At 44.9% G+C, this 16371-nt stretch overlaps 1 protein-coding gene across 2 annotated transcripts in view; it reads left to right on the top strand.

Annotated features, from left to right (window-relative positions):
- ENTPD2 (ectonucleoside triphosphate diphosphohydrolase 2) overlaps nucleotides 1-16371 on the top strand; it is a 98643-nt gene that overhangs the window by 34977 nt on the left and 47295 nt on the right. For both annotated transcript variants that reach the window (XM_073556036.1, XM_073556037.1), the window contains exons 2-3: nucleotides 10258-10375; nucleotides 11365-11515. In XM_073556036.1, coding sequence (XP_073412137.1) covers nucleotides 10258-10375; nucleotides 11365-11515 — 269 coding nt within the window. The remainder of the gene's footprint in view (nucleotides 1-10257; nucleotides 10376-11364; nucleotides 11516-16371) is intronic.

The raw sequence follows: 16371 nt of genomic DNA, 5'->3' as shown, positions 1-16371 counted from the left end.
GTTGAGAGGTGTGCAGCCCAGGCAATAGTACAACACCGATGCTAATCGAAGGCTTTATTTTCAATCTGTACCCTGCTATGTATGTGCGCTCACAGAAGCTGCGCACCCCTCTTGGAGGAGTTTTTGAATGGTGGCTTTCTCAAGACTCGGACCTCCAAATGTTCTAAAGATTTGCTTGCTTTTTAAATTGAAGGTGTCACTATATTTAAAATATTTTGTAGTATTGATTTATTTTTAATACAAGACTTAAAAATGCCACTTAAATTAAATCAAATTTTATTGTTTACTTTTGCATGGGGGGGGTGTAATATAACGCAGCATGTGGCATAAGTCTGCGGTCACCGTCCGACTGCATCTTTTATGGTATATTGAGGCTGCTCAATGTATAGCTGTGTGCTTTACTTTAGCTAGTTACGAAAAATAGCGGGGACCCCCAACGTTGTGTGGTTTTTTTTGTTTGTTTTTTTTTCTTTTTCTCATTCAATCGATTGTTTTTTGTTTGTTTTTTTTTTTTTTTTTTTTTAGGGACTTGTGAATGGTATACCACTGCACCCATAGAAGTGGACAGAACAGGGATACACATTTTCTAAGGGAGTAGTGGTGTATTGCGTAACCCCCCCCCATCCACTTCTATGGGAGCAGTGGTGCAATGCATGCCTCCCCCCTCCGTCCATGTTTATGGGAGCAGTGGTGTACCATGACCATGCTTGCTCTACTTCAATGGGAGCAGTGTATAGTGGCTGGAGCGGGTTTACATCTTGCATACTGCGTATCTAATCCCATCCTGTATGATACACGCCGCTGAGCTCAATATCTAATCCCATCATGTGATAAACTACATTTGGCCTCGTATCTAATCCCAGCGTGTTACTGTAAGCATATCTAATTGTGCATGTGATATGGGTCGCCCCTCACACCCAGGGCAGCGGGGTACTCTGTACCGGGCCGGTGTCAGGGAGATGTGTCACAGCAGCGGTGACCCGGTCCGTGGCCCTGGGTGCCCAATATCAATGGCGGTGATGTTAATGGTGTTAAGGTTTAATTGAATGGTTCGTGACGCCACCCGTGGTGCTCGGCAAGGTAGATAGTAAGCCAACGCTGCATGCAGATCCGCTGGGACTGATGGTGTGGTGCAGCAAAGATGGTATAGCTCCCCACAGGTGGAGCTGTAGTCCCAGGGCAGTGTAGGTGCAATGGATGAGGAGAGGCGCAGAATGGTATGGAGGCTTGTACCCAGATGTAGCGGTGCTGAAGGTGTTAGCGACAAATGAATGGAGGACACCAGGGCTTGTAGTTTCAAAGCTTTACTCACAGTTCGTGGTAACCACTGGTGCCCGCCTCCGTGCCGTGTCCTCCGGGGTAGAGACTCGGGCAATTTAGGGTTCTCCTCTCCAACACTCCGCCAACATGTGCCTTTCCTGAACGACTCCTCTATTGCGCCTTTTAATGTGAAGAGCTCCAGTACCGTAGTTCTCTGGAATTCCTCCTGTCAGATGTTCCTAGAACTATACTTGTATGACAGACAGCTGTAGCATCTATCGGGGACTCCTCTCAGAGCCCTGGCTCGCAAATCGGTTGCTGTTGTGTCCCAAGTCTTGGATGGGAGTAGTGCATTTACAGCCAACAACTCAGCCGGTGTCTGCTGCAGAACCATAAGTATCCATACAACCTCGGGGACCGGGCCCCGGCCTTGCGCTGAGAACCTATAGGCAGGGTACTCTCTCAACCCACAACTCTTCTCTGTTCTTCGACTCCTTCGTTCCACGCTGTTCCTTCTCTCTCTTATGGAAGCTGAGGTTGCAGGTCTACGTCCTTCTTTCTCTTCTCTTTCCCGTGCCAGCTGGCTCAGATCACTGAGGCAGCTGCAGCACACTTTCTAAACTGAACTCAAACTGAACTCAAAACTGAACTTCAGAACTGAACTTCTCTGGACTGACCTACTATTCTCTACTTTCCCCCTTCTTTTATACTAACTCCACCCACCTCCAGGCACATCTCGTGTTACGAAGCAGGGTTCCACGAAGGGTGCTCTGCTACCCCCAGCCTGAAGCTGCTAGGCAGACCTACTGAACTATCCTGTGTGTGGGATGCAGGTGTTGGAGTGTGGAAAGGAGTTCCCAACTTACCTAGTTGGTGGGGCACTACACCTTAGGAGAAGGTGCAGTACCTCTGTGGCGACTGAGCCTCAGGGGCGCCACAAACTCCGCGTATCAGCTTATGATAAAGCGAGTAGCACTAACAGAATCAGTGCTGCCAGTCATTCTCAGTTAGTGACTATTTGTCAGGATCACTGGCAGTCGCCAACAAAATGGCTCCTGACTGTGATCCTAAGCTTTATCTTTTAGCAAACACCCAGAAGAGGAAAGGGGAGACATCAGATACACATGAGTAAACTCTGCCCACTTTTAGCTAGCACTACACTAGGTTTTCATGGCAAATTTCAGCAGCTGCTCCCCCTAGTGTTCATAAGTGGAAATACAAAACACTTATTTTTTTTATCTTACATTATTTAAAATAAAAAATTACTTTTACTGTGTGTATGTATGTGTATGTGTGTGTGTGTGTGTGTGTGTGTATATATATATATATATATATATATATATATATATATATATATATATATATATATATATATATATAGTAAGGTAGCGCTGTCATTCAAAGTTGGGGACACTCGCTTGGCAGCCAAATAATCAGATCGGCATGGATTTTCCGTAAAACCATAACAGTCCATGCGGATTATTCAGGCAACATAAAGTTCATAATCAGCATAGTGTCCATGACAGAGCTTCCCTCTATTATCCCTGTGGCCACACAGGTTACGCAATGTCCAGTACTCAGGCTCTTCAGCCTCAGTTATCTCACCCTGTCAGGTTTACCTCATGGTTGCTTCAGACTCCAGACATTCATTCCCTCCCCTGGGAACTCTCAGATACTGGCAGCCATTACACACAGCCACTTCACGTGCTGTCAGGCAGGAAGCCCCATCTCCCAGAGGGACCTTCTACAACGGACCAACCGGGTCCCAGCATACACCCCATGTGACCTACCCTGGCCACCTTATATGGTCTGTAGCCATGCCCACCGGGTCACATGGCTATGACCTCATCACAGGTCCTTCACACACACTCATACTACCAGGGTTTTCAGACACACCCCTGGGTGGATTTGTAGGTAGCTGGTCCTACCCATCTCTCCAGCTACCTGAAGACTTCCCTAAGTCATTGCCCCAGAACCTCAGCAGTATCACTGCTGATCAACACATACACAAGTCTTCATCTCAAGGCCACCCACCTTGAGATACATTACGATCATTCAGCATCTAACTCCAGAGGGAAGCCACAGAAAGAATTCACAACAGGATCCTCTCCAAGAAAAATAACATGGGGTCCCCCTATTTTTAACCAGCCAAGGGAAAAAGCAAACGGCTGCGGCCTGGTATTCTCAGAATGGCGAGGCCCATGGATTTTGGCCCTCAATAGCCTAAAAATGGCAGCTTGCAGCTGCCCCACAAATACCACATCCAGAGATGCGCCAATTGTGGCACTTTACCCAGCTGTTCCTACTTGCTCTGTAGCAGTGGCAAGTGGGGTTCATATTTGTGTGTTTGTCATGTTTGTACTGTCAGGTGACATCATGCCCACAGCTTAGTAATGGAGAAGTGTCTATCTAAGGCTAGTTTCACACTAGCGTTCGACAGGGCTGCGTACTTCCGCCTTTCTTACTCCGTTAAGCCCCGCCCCTCTTCATTCAGCCCGGCTTACGTCGGCATGCATCCTGCATACCTATCTTTAACATTGAATACGCAGACCATGCGAATGTATGCAGATGCCTGCGCATGCGTCGTTTTGACGCTGTGCTGACTGCAACATGTTGCGTTCGGCGCAGCGTCAAAACGACGCATACATTTGCATGGCCTGCATACCCAATGTTAAAGATAGGTACGCAGGACGCATGCCGACGTAGGCGGAGCTGAATGGAAGAGGAAGAGGTGCGGCAGTGGGCGTGGCTTAACGGAGGAAGTACACGGCCCTCCGAATGCTAGTGTGAAACTAGCCTAAGACACCTATCCATTACTAATCCAATAGTTAAATGGCAAATAAAGACACAGCAATAATAAAGTCTTTTAATTGAAATGACTCAAGATTCCTTTAATAGATCTTAATTAAACCATACTTACTGCATCGCCATTTCCACAGACACCCTCGTCTACTGAAAGAGAATTTAAAATAAAAAAGCAACAATATCCTTACCTGTACCATGAAGAGTCCAGCTCTGCTACATCTGGATGCCTTTGGCTAAACGGTGGCATTATGCCACCATTTAGCCTGACATCCAGAACACAGCTGAGCTTGAAGCTGATGACTGGACTAGATAATGTGGTCATGTACACGGCAGTTCCCGCGATCAGCTGATTGTGATAACTCCCCTGCGGTCATGTACGCTGCCGTTCTGATCGATCGAGAACTGCAGTGTAGGTGTACTTCCAGCTGAAACAAGGTACGCCATTATTTTAAATTAGTACACATGTGTAGTAAGCTGTGTTCACGCACTTAATCAGCATGTGACTAAGAAGATAATTTGGTTTTACTGCATCTAATGAAAGTCTATGGGTAATTTACGCAGCGAAGACGCTGTCTCCGCTACATAAAGAGATGCTGCGGCCTGGAAAGACGCGCCGCATGTCAGTTTCTGCAGGTAAGCCGGAGGCATCCGTGATCGCATGTGGTCATGCGATTTCTTGAAATTCCATCTACTATGCTGTAACCCTGGCCGCTGCCGAGGTACGCAGCGTTCAACCCGCAGTGTTCAACCCGCAGCGTTTACGGACTGTGGGAACATACCCTAAGGGTATGTGCACACATTGCGGATTTGCTCTTGTAAAATCTGCGTGGATTCTTCCTCTCTTGGTAGAAAGCAGTTGAAAATCCACGCGTTTTTGATGCGCATTTTCATGCGGATAATAGATATACGGTATTTAACTGAAACAAAAAAATTGTGATGTCATTTCCTTGTTCAACCTCTTCTACATTCTCCATTGAAGACCATAATATCATTAAATTATCTTTAAACACAAAACAAGTGAATATTATGTGTCATCCAGATACCCTCATTAATAAAATGGTACATAGAGTTAACGACGCACTCACAATGTTTGTTTTACAATAAAAATTAAAAAAATTGTGTTGGCTCCCGCGTAATTTTTATAACTAGCAGAGGGAAAGCTGATGTTAATATTCTGGGTAGGAGCCAATATCCATGGCCCCTTTCCAGGCTATTAATAAAAGCTCACAGATGTTTGCTTAGCCTTTACTGGCTAGTTTACAGGGGAACCCCAGAAAAAAATTGACATGCGGTCCTCCTATAAAAATCGAACCAGCAAAGGCTAGGCAGACATCTGTAGGCTGATATTAATAGCTTGGGAAGGAGCCATGGATATTGTCTCTTACCTCCGACTAGAAACATCAGCTGTCAGACGCCCCAGAAGTGGCGCATCTTATAAATGCTCCAATTCTGGCACTTGGCCTCCGCTCTTCCCACTTGCCCTGTAGTGGTGGCAAGTGGGGTAATATTTGTGGGGTTGATGTCACCTTTGTACTGACATCAAGCCCACGGCTTGGTAATGGACAGGTGTCTATAAGATACCCATCCGTTAATAATCCTATAGTGATATGGTAAATAAAGACACACCCAGAATAAAGTCCTTTATTTGAAATAATCACAGACTACTTTTATTCTTAATTTACCATACTTGCTGCATGGCCTAATCCCCGAATACCTCTATCTCCTGCAACAAAAAAATAAGCTAACACAAATACTCCCTAGTCCGACGTAGTCCTAAATAACGATTGTCCCATGACTACCCCGTGTAGAACAGTCACATCAGGAGATGTGACTTCTCTACACAGCTCAGGTGATACACTCGTGCTGTCACTTTACGGCAGGGCTGTGGAGTCGGTAAGCCACAGTTGCGACTCCGACTCCTGGATTTTATCAGGCTCCGACTCCGGCTCCTTCATAAATGGCCAATTCATAACAACAAATTTACTGTTGTAAAATATTAAACATCGTGCTTATTCAGTTTCTCACCATCATATAAGTAATCAGACCACTTAGAGCAAAAACTACATTTATTAGAATACAATTAGAATATAGCAAATAACTTTTATAAACTTTTATAAACTGTAAGTAAATATGCAATAAACACTTTTATGCAGTTAATAGGAAGAAATCTATAAATTTGTCCTCAGAAAAAGTATTGCCTCTGTCAGATCCTCCTTCATGGATGCCCTCAAATCTGATCTAATTATTTTGAGAGCAGAGAACAACCTCTCTACACTAACTTGTGTTGGTGGCAAAGCAGAAACCACTCGGGCAACATCTCTGGCAATGTCAGGATACAGAGGAATCGCTTGTTGCACTGTTATATTTGATGAACGGTCAAATTTCTCAATATCTTTTAGTGCACATGAAAAATTCTGCTGAAATGTACTGGCTGTGTTCCTTGATGGGGATGACTCTTCTATGCGGGAACGCTTTGCACGGTCCTTGTGATCCAAATATTTTTCGAAATTAAATTCTTCATCAGTTGATGATGAGGGTGAAGATGTGGCAGGACGACCAAATTCTTCTTGTTCCTCCTGACTGTTCTGCAACCCTTTCATCCTTACTGCTATTTCAAACAGAGCTTCTTTTCCTTTACTTAGCTGTTGATCATCTAGAAGAATCTGATGCATTGGGTCTACATAAACAGCTGCCAAAAGAATGTTATTTTGTAATAGTAGCTCCTCTCTCCGTTTCATTGATGTAGCAATGCCACTTGCAATTAACCCTCCTCTTTGGGACAGGCGAAACATCAGGTTCTTCCACTCCTTTAAGAAAATACCTGGAGTTAAGTCCTCTGCTTGTTGTTTTTTAGTCACTGTAAATGGGTGCTCTAGCAATTTTTCCAGCTCAGTCACCTGATTCCACTGACTTTTATTTAGCGTCAGTTGAGGGTTAGCCATGTCTACAAAGGTTTTCAGTTCAACCAAGCGCTGAATCATTAAGTACTGCCCCATCGTGTGGCTTGATCAATAATTGCCCCTTTTCCAGCACGTCTCTTCAAAATTGAGTCAACTTTAGGGGTTCTGGCAACAGTAGCCAATTTTCTCACCTTGCCAATCAGTGCAGCAGCATGTTCTTCTTGCAGACTGTCTCTTATAGCCAGCTGTAGCGTATGCACAACACAGCGCATGTGATGAATAAAAGAACATATTGACACAGTTTCAACAAGATCATCTAAACAATCATGTTGCTGTTCATCTGAAGCAACTTCAGTTTGCTCCTCAGTTACAATACTGTGTTCCTCTATTTCAAACATTTCTGTCTGTGGACCCAGAATGTTCTTCTAGCTGCTGGTCACTATCATTACTCTCATTCATTAGCTTAATAGTACTTATCATATTTGAAGCATTGTCAGTTACGACAGAAAGAACTTGCTCTTTTTTAAGTTCATAGTCTTGCAGAACCTTTTCCACCAAGACCTGGAGAAACTCACTGGTGTGATGAGCTTTGGTGTCTTTTACTGCCAATGTCTTGGTAACCATTTCATTTTTGTCACAAACAAATCGGACATTGATGGCAAAATAGTTCACTCTGTGACGTGTGCAGGCATCCATTTTAAGAAACAGAAAGCGTCCCTTGAGAGTTTTTTTAAGTTCTTCCTTTTGTTTAAAAGCTTCTTCGATTACTAATTTTCTAATACTCTCTCTCCAGAGAAACACCAAGCTTGCGGGCCATTTCCCCATTCAGACACATAAAAGCTGGTCGTGAAAATAATGAAATAGGCACACTATCCTTTACAACAAGCTCTATGATGTTTTTTAAATGTATCTACTGTCATTGTCACAGTAACTTTGTCACTGACAAAATATCTTGCAACTGATGGCTGCAAAGTTCTCTGCTCCTTTGTTTGGCTGGAAGAGCTGGGCACTGGTTCATTGGTTTGGATGCAGTCTTTCTCATCCACTGCTTTCAGTACTTCTGGATGAAAGCGCTGTAAATGTCTCTTTAGATTAGAAGCTCTGGTAGGAGCATTTTTATCTTTGCCTGAATATGCACTCATCTTGGCTTCACAGCATTTGTTTTCGTCTGGATCATTTGTCATACACTGACAGACATAATGTTTTCTATCTTGAGTGATAGTGAAATCTTCAAATACAGCTGATTTTAATGTGATGCTTCTTTGACATTCTCAGGTTTTTAATTCTGCATTCACAATCCAAATGACAATTGTTTTTCCTAAAAACAATTGTACAAAATTATTGCCAGGTCGTACAACTGATATAGTGGTCAGTAATACTGTTATTCCTCATGTACTCACAGTTAACTGATGCAAAGTTTGTTGAAAGGATAATTCTTCTTACAGTCTTCCTCTTCTGAGTAGCAGGCAGCTGTGAGATGCTTGGAAGACGCACACCTAGCATGATCTAGTCTAGAGGAGGAGCTTTACTACTAAGAATTTGCAACACATTTACACTTTGTTTCATACATTGTAAGTAGGGGGGTTGGGGCAGCATGAGGTTAACCAAGTATAAGATTAGATAAGGGCAGTGGAGAACAGTGACACACAAGAAGTAAGAAGTGTCTCTATCTCCAGCAGAACTGCTTATCACTGTTGTTCATAGTTTGATAGAACATATATATTTGAGTAACATTTATAAAATTCATATGAAAGTTCAATTATGAAATATTAATACATTTTTTTTTAAAGCTGGAGTCGGTACATTTCTACCGACTCTGACTCCGACTCCAACCAAAACTAACTCCGACTCCACGACTCCGACTCCGACTCCACAGCCCTGCTTTATGGCACCATTGCTGTGTGAGAATTTTCTCACGCAGCAGTGCTGCAAGTGACAGCATGAACTCTATGACCTCTCACGGCGGCTAAGTGATAGTGCAGGAGGATACCTCCTGTCAATCTCACCGGAGCAGTGTAGAGCGGTCACATCTCCTTATGTGACTATTCTACACGTGAGATCACCGTGGGACACGTTATTTAGGACTACAGTGGACTAGGGAGTATTTCCGGTATTTTATTTAATACAGGACATCGAGTGTGTGGGGAAATAGGGGTTTGAGTATGAATGTGTTTTGTTTTTTTTTTTGTTTTTTTTTTTTTGTTTTCTTCTACACTTGAACACAGTCACCGGATGATTGGACTACTCTCCCATCATTGGCACATGCTGTCACTGTTGTGTGACACCAGACATAGCCGGATGGGAGTAGTAGTCCCATCAGACGATGCCTGGCTACGCACAGATGCACACAGACACGGTCACGCACATATTCTCCGCCCGCACACATTCTCTGCCCACCACAAACTCTTCCTCCTCCCTATCTGCAGTGTTTTTTTGGCATGCAAATCCGCAGCTAATCTGCAGACCTTTCTACACCTGCGGTTAAGCTGCAGATTTGACTGACTCAATGTAAGTCAATGGGTGCAGAAACACTGCAGATCTGCAAAAAGAACTGACATGCTGCGGAAAATAAAACTCTGCGAATCCGCACTGAATTCTCCGCAGCATGTGCACGCCAATTCTGAATTACTACTGATTTACATTGGTTGGGCAATACATTGCGGATTTGGTGCAAATCCGCATGGGGAAAAAACCTTGCGGATCCACACAAAAATCTGCAACGTCTGCATATAGCCTAATACTGCCACCTATGTACAAGAATGTAACTACTATATGGCCATGTTCACATGTTGCTTTTTATATGTTAATTTTAAGATGCTTTAAAACAGGTTTTGGTTCGTTTTTCTACTGCGTTTGTCAGGTTACATTGGTTTTTTTTTGTGCATGCTGATAGTGTAGTGCATTAAAAAAGAAAAAAAAAATCTACTTAATCAGGTTGTGGCACCAAAGACACATCTAACCTGATACCTGCGTTTTGCACTACCCATTGCTTTCAGTGGGTAAAGAACGCTGAAAAGTGACATGCTGCATTTTGCAAAAACGCAGATCTTTCACAAAACGGGGGGAGGGGGGGCAACAGATGTGTCCATTAGACTTCTGAAATCGGAGTTGGCTGGTACTGTGACATGCAACATGTGCATTGACACATCAGGTTTCTCAGTCACTTTTCTGGCATCAGGATTGCTTCAGGTTGATCTAGGGGAAAAAAAAAACGCACCAAATCTGCAACTTGTAGCTAATGATCCATATACTTATGTACCCCATTTCTTACAAGTGCTATTTTCTCCCACAGTATGGTATCGTGTTGGATGCAGGCTCCTCTCACACCGCGCTATTTATTTACAAGTGGCCATCAGATAAAGAAAATGACACTGGTATTGTGAGTGAGCACAGCATGTGTGATGTACATGGTAAGTAAAAACACCTCCCGAACTCCCACCCGACTATTGGTTTACATGAGATCATTGCGTTTTTTTTTTTTTTTAGTCTGAGCTACAATTCACATGTTTGAGCATCTCATGCGAACACACGTCTGATCAGGGCCGGACTGGCAATTCTGGTAAATGCTAGGAGGGCCTGTCTGGTCGTGGGCTGCCTTGTGTGCTACATTATTAACAAAATCTGTGTTCTGAAGACACCCATACTATTCACACATCCGTTTTTTGTGTCCGCCAAACGGATCCGTTTCCGTTTTTTGCCGCAAACGGATGCTACCGGATCCGTATCTTTGACGGATCCGCGGTAGCTGCTAATGCAAGTCTGCGGGGGAAAAAAAACATCCGCCAAAAACATGGCGGATCCGTTTTTTAACGGAAAACGACGGATTTGGACGGATTTAAAAAAAATGGAAGTGTGATCCAGGCCTAAGAGTTGTGATGGAGCACAAAGTTGCTGACTCCGTTACTTACCCCAGCAGGACACGAGTATCATTAGAAATATCGGTCTTGTAGAAAATCTTCCTCTCCTCCATCCAGGGTAATATTAGTAATATATCCCATCTGGCTCATGGGGACGGGGACAACATGTAACTTCAAATGCCAGGACTGAATTTCGGCCCCAGTCCGTACCTGCTTCTGATCAATCTCCTATAACTTGGACAACCAGTTAAAATTCTGTGCCGTTTTTATTGACTATATGGACTGCTCGCTTAAGGTTTTCATTCATTTCAATTGAAGGTACTACCTGGATTGAAATGGCTATAAATATTTGGGAAGAACTAGGAGTTTTAGAGTTGTACCTCGGGGTGCATTATCAAAGGCACTTTGAAAAAAAATTAATTGGAAACACTTGGTGGTCAAATTCATACACAATTGTTCCTGCTGCCATGCTTTTATTGTATAAGAATGTTATTCCAACTATTGCTCCTGACCGTGGATTTGACATGTGACATCTGTTTTAGGTCCCGGGATATCCAGCTATTGGCAGAATCCACCTAATGCAGGAAAGAGTCTGGAGAGCTGTCTGCAGCAGGCTGTGAACAATATTCCCTCCAGTCGACATTCCATCACTCCACTATACTTGGGCGCAACGGCAGGGATGAGATTGCTCAAGTATGTACTGGCAGACAGTCCAGATCTTAATTCTTCATGAATGGAAGACTGGCCAAATTATTCAGAACTTTCACTCATATTAGTGCATTACCTCACACTTTTTTTTTTTTTTTTTTTTTAAATCTGCATATTCCACTAGACAATTCTTAAGCCCCCGTTTCACACTGCGATATCGCTAGCAATATCGCTGTAAAGTCACCGATTTTGTGACGTTGCAGTGATATTGCTAGCGATATTGCTGCATGTGATACCTCCGACCGGCTCTCCCGCTGGTTATCGCTGATCGCGCGAGAAGCTGCTGGATCATTCCTCTTCGGTCACTTCCTGCGGCGCTTCCTGCTGTGACGACGCGTGGAGCCGGGCGGGAGGACGCAGGATCGCCTCGTCTGACAGGTAAGTAGCGATCCCCGTCCCCAGCGATGTCGCTAGTGAGATCTGCCTGTGTGGCAGCTCACTAGCGACCACCTAGCGATGCACCAGCGATCCTGATCGCGTCATATCGCTGGTCGGGATCGCTGGTGAGTCGCTAGGTGTAACGGTACCCTTAATGCTGTTACGAGGATACTTGGCTCGGTGCTTATCTTGTAGTAATCTGTTCAGTGCAGGAAGATCTCTGCTCCAAAGACCACCCATACTGAATTCCTGAGATATTGAGTCGCGCACCAGTCTTCCAAGAAATACAAACGTAATCTAACGATTTATACAATAAATTAGATTCCCCCTTCCTACAGAGCTGCATACTTGGGTTGATGATTCTAACACACCCTGGTCTTGGGCTATGTTGGTGGAAAATGTTGCCAAGTGATCAAATGACGCTCCTTCCTAAAATGCATAACTGAATGTAAGCCTATTAAAGGGCAACACCAGTCACCAAAGATATTATCAGTGAAACAAGGGCAACCGGGAAGGAGGGGGGGGGGGGGGGTAGTTGTGGCTGGGTTATTTAAAGACACAGTTCACCAGCAGAGTACACTGAGCAAACATTCATCGAGCACCCCTGGTCCCTTGCACATAGATTGACAGGTCCAACACAGCTTTTCCCCACAGGTTGCCTTCTCTCCCTCTGGTCACAGCAATTCAGGCAAATTGGAGTCCAGAAGGCAGCTGTTGTCCAACGGGGACTAACGTTTAATGAACAGTAATGGTATATAATAATTAAAAAAAAAAAAAAGTACAACAGTGGATTTCGTGATCTCTTCCTGCACTCTCCACAGCTGCAGCAGTCCACGTGCCGGGATAACCCCTTCAGAAGCGGGGTCCCTTTCAGAGTCCTGGGGCCCGTGTTGCAGTCCTTAATCCTGACTCCTCGGTCCTTAGCAGCAGACCTCTCCCGTCCAGGGGGTCTGGCAGTGCCCCATCTGTAATACACTTCTGCCCATGCAGTTCTGAGGAAGCAGCAGCTGCTTCTCTCCTTGTGGCTGTAGGTCCAGCCCCCTTATTTAACTAGTTCTATCCCTAACTGGACAGGCATTAATGGGGAAACATGCTCATTACATATAACACATGTACATAAGAGGTGCAGCGGGGGTCATGCGGCAGAAGGAAAGGGTGCAACTGAGGGGACTGGCCACCTCTTTGCGTCATCATGAATGAAAATAGGGAGAGGATATGTTTCAACTTCATGAGTTAGAGGCAGTCCCACTTATAGATGAGTGTCATGCGTCTGAGTTGGAACCCTTGAGCCTGTGCTTTGTGGTCAGCTTCTCTGTCCGCCGAGCCACAGCTGATGCACCTTTTTTCTGGGTGTTTAGTTTGTTACACTAAAGAGACTGGAGCAAGGATAACTGGTGTTTTCATTTGGGATGAAGGAGAGAGACCAGCAGCATTGCCCTTTTTTATGCATAGTGTGCTCAAAGAAGGGACTTGTGGTCAAGACTAATCGCAGTAAAACCATACCGGTTATGACTCTATGCCAGATCAAAATAAAAAAAAACACTTCAGCAAGACTTGGGCTGGGTTCACATTAGCGTTTGAGTCTGCAGTGTATCATCTGCATGCAAAAACGCATGAAAAATGCATGTTAACGCAGTGTTTTTATGCGCATCATCTTACACATGACAAAAAACCCCGCTGTATGTGTTTGCATTGTTTATGCGCATGCGTTCGATATGACATCAGACTAAAAAGGAGCGAGTCTCATGCGTTCCCATACACAGTAATGTGGGTTTTTTTACTTGCTCATTCGCATACGCATTCCTGCGCATATTTGATGTATTTTTTACACCTCAAAAAAATGCAACATGTTGGTTCGTCAGTTCCCGCCGCGCACAAACGACGCATGCGTACGTGAACGCATGCAAACGCAAGCCCCTGCGTACACCAAGTTAGATATGTACACATGACGCATGCGGATCAAATTCTGCAAGCGCAGATGCAAATGTGAAACCAGCCTTAGTCTCATTATTTTTTTTTTTTTTTTTTTGCGCCCTGTCACTAATACCACCCCCCGCTAGTATTTCCTGCTGTTGATGGTCTCATTTGGATGTTAAGGCTGTGTGCCCATGCAGGTGTTATTTTTCGTATTTTTTTAAGCGTTTTTACTGGCAAAAACGCTTAATCGCTCAAAAGAAGCATCCCATTCATTTTAATGCATTTTGCACTTTTTGCGCATATTGATGCGTTTTTTTTTTTTCCACAAAAAAAACGCTTCATGGTAAACGCAGCAGGCTCATTAATTTTGCGGAAAAGTCTGCATTTTTAGCTATTTTTCTGTGTGTCTGAGGATGCGCAGAAAGAAACGCGTGTTTTTGTGGAAAAACTCGTTTTCTGGGAAGGAGTCCGGTTTTCATGCAGAAATTTTCTGCATGCGTGGGCATATAGCCTTAGTCATACTGCTGTAGTGTACACCAGTCCGTGAAAGACCAGCTACGGTTTCTCTCTGCTGTTTATGTTCTTTACCCTGCACCTATCTTCTGTTTCTTTTCAGGAAGTAAGCGGCATATTCTCTAAGGGATGTGCACACGTTGCAGATTTGCTGCGGATCTGCAGTGGATTTTCCGTGCGGAATCGCTGCAGATCTGCAAGTGATTTACAGTACAATGTAAATTAATGGTGACAAAAAATTGCTGTGTACATGCTGAGGAAAATTCCGCACGGAAATTGCAGCGGTTTATTTTAAGCAGCATGTTAATTCTTTTGGCGGATCCGCATGCGTTCTTACACCGATTCCATTATAGAAATCCACAAGGGTAAAAACGCATGCCAAATCTGCACAAAATCCGCAAAAAAAGCGCGGATTCTGCCAAGAGATGCAGATTCCGTGCAGGGAAATCTGCAACGTGTGCACATACCCTAGCAGTATGTACTTTATCCTTTATTTTGTATTTCATGGTTTGTTTTACTCACTCTGGGATCTTTCTATTTCAGCACACTTCTTCCTTCTGTAGGCAATTTACACTCTGCTCTGCCCTTTTGGTTATTTAGGAGGAACGTGAAGCACTAGAAAGCCTTTTAAAGGGAACCTGTCACCAGAAATGAGAGACTTAGGCCGGTTTCACATTAGCGCTTTTTCAGCGCGCGCACGGCCGGGGGTAGCTCCGCCCCCGAGCCGGCTCTCTGCCCGGCGTGCCCGCCCCTTCCTTGTAGCGCCGCCTCCTAGCGGACAGCGGCGCCTGCGATCGGCGCACCCTATCTTTAGCATAGGGTGCGCCGATCGTGCGCAGGCCGTGCGCTAGTTGCGCTTTGACCTGCGCTGCGCACTTTTGACGGTGCGCCGTGCGCGCCAAAATCAAACTTTTCGGATTTTGGCGCGCACGGCGCACCGTCAAAAGTGCGCAGCGCAGGTCAAAGCGCAACTAGCGCACGGCCTGCTCACGATCGGCGCACCCTATGCTAAAGATAGGGTGCGCCGATCGCAGGCGCCGCTGTCCGCTAGTAGGCGGCGCTACAAGCAAGGGGCGGGCACGCCGGGCAGAGAGCCGGATCGGGGGCGGAGCTACCCCCGGCCGTGCGCGCGCTGAAAATGCGCTAATGTGAAACCGGCCTAACCTGCAGATTTGCACTTAATCTGCAGAGTAACGGCATTGTTATGCTGCCCAGCGCCTGCACGTACCCGAATGCAGTGGGGAGGAAATTATCTTTATTCTCCCTGCCAGCATTCTGTTTCAGTCATGGGCAGGGGCAGTGCTGGTTCAGTCACCGCTCTGAGTATAAAGAGTGGCCCCGACTGACAGCCGTCACAATGCAGAGCCAGTGAAAGTCAGTGCCAGGGGCGTGGTTACAGCTGTCGCTCTGTAAACTGAGAGCGGAGACTGAACTAGTGCCACCTCATGACTGAAATCTAATGCCGATGGGGAGAATAAAGTTAATTTTCTCTCTGCTTTGTGCAGGTTCCGGGCAACATAATAGTGCTGTTAAAAGACAGATTAACCCTATATCTTCAGGTTAATGGTGTTATTTCCAGTGACGGGTTCCCTTTAAGGCAGCATAGGTTTGATTTGCCATCGTCAAGTCTGTGTTTAGGGCCATCTCAACTCACGCAGGAACCACTAGAGACTGCAAGGTCAGGATTTCTAGTCTGTTCAGGACCCGGCAAGGTTAGTTGCAGTTTTTAGTCTGTCAATTTTCCCAAGTGAATTGCTACACTATCATAACAAAAAGCTATATTCACCAGCAGGCGCAGGCCACAATAGTAGTTTTCACCTGGAGAGGAAGTGATGACCTGTGATTACCTATATGATTTCAGCACTTCCTGTTCCAGCAAAGATGACTGAAGCTTCTTTTATGCTATGTGCACACGTTGCAGAATTTCCGTGAGAATTCCTGAATTCCATTCCACGGGAAATATGCGAGCAAATCGCATTTTAATTTCCGCCTAGTTCCCGCGGGAAAAACTAGCGATTTGCAACCATAATTAG

Source organism: Dendrobates tinctorius, unplaced genomic scaffold (genome assembly GCF_039654945.1).
Source record: "Dendrobates tinctorius isolate UK_male_01 unplaced genomic scaffold, ASM3965494v1 ptg000231l, whole genome shotgun sequence".
Taxonomy (NCBI): Eukaryota; Metazoa; Chordata; class Amphibia; order Anura; family Dendrobatidae; genus Dendrobates; species Dendrobates tinctorius.
Note: the sequence above shows the minus strand (reverse complement) of the source record. Positions and strands in the feature narration are given on the sequence as shown.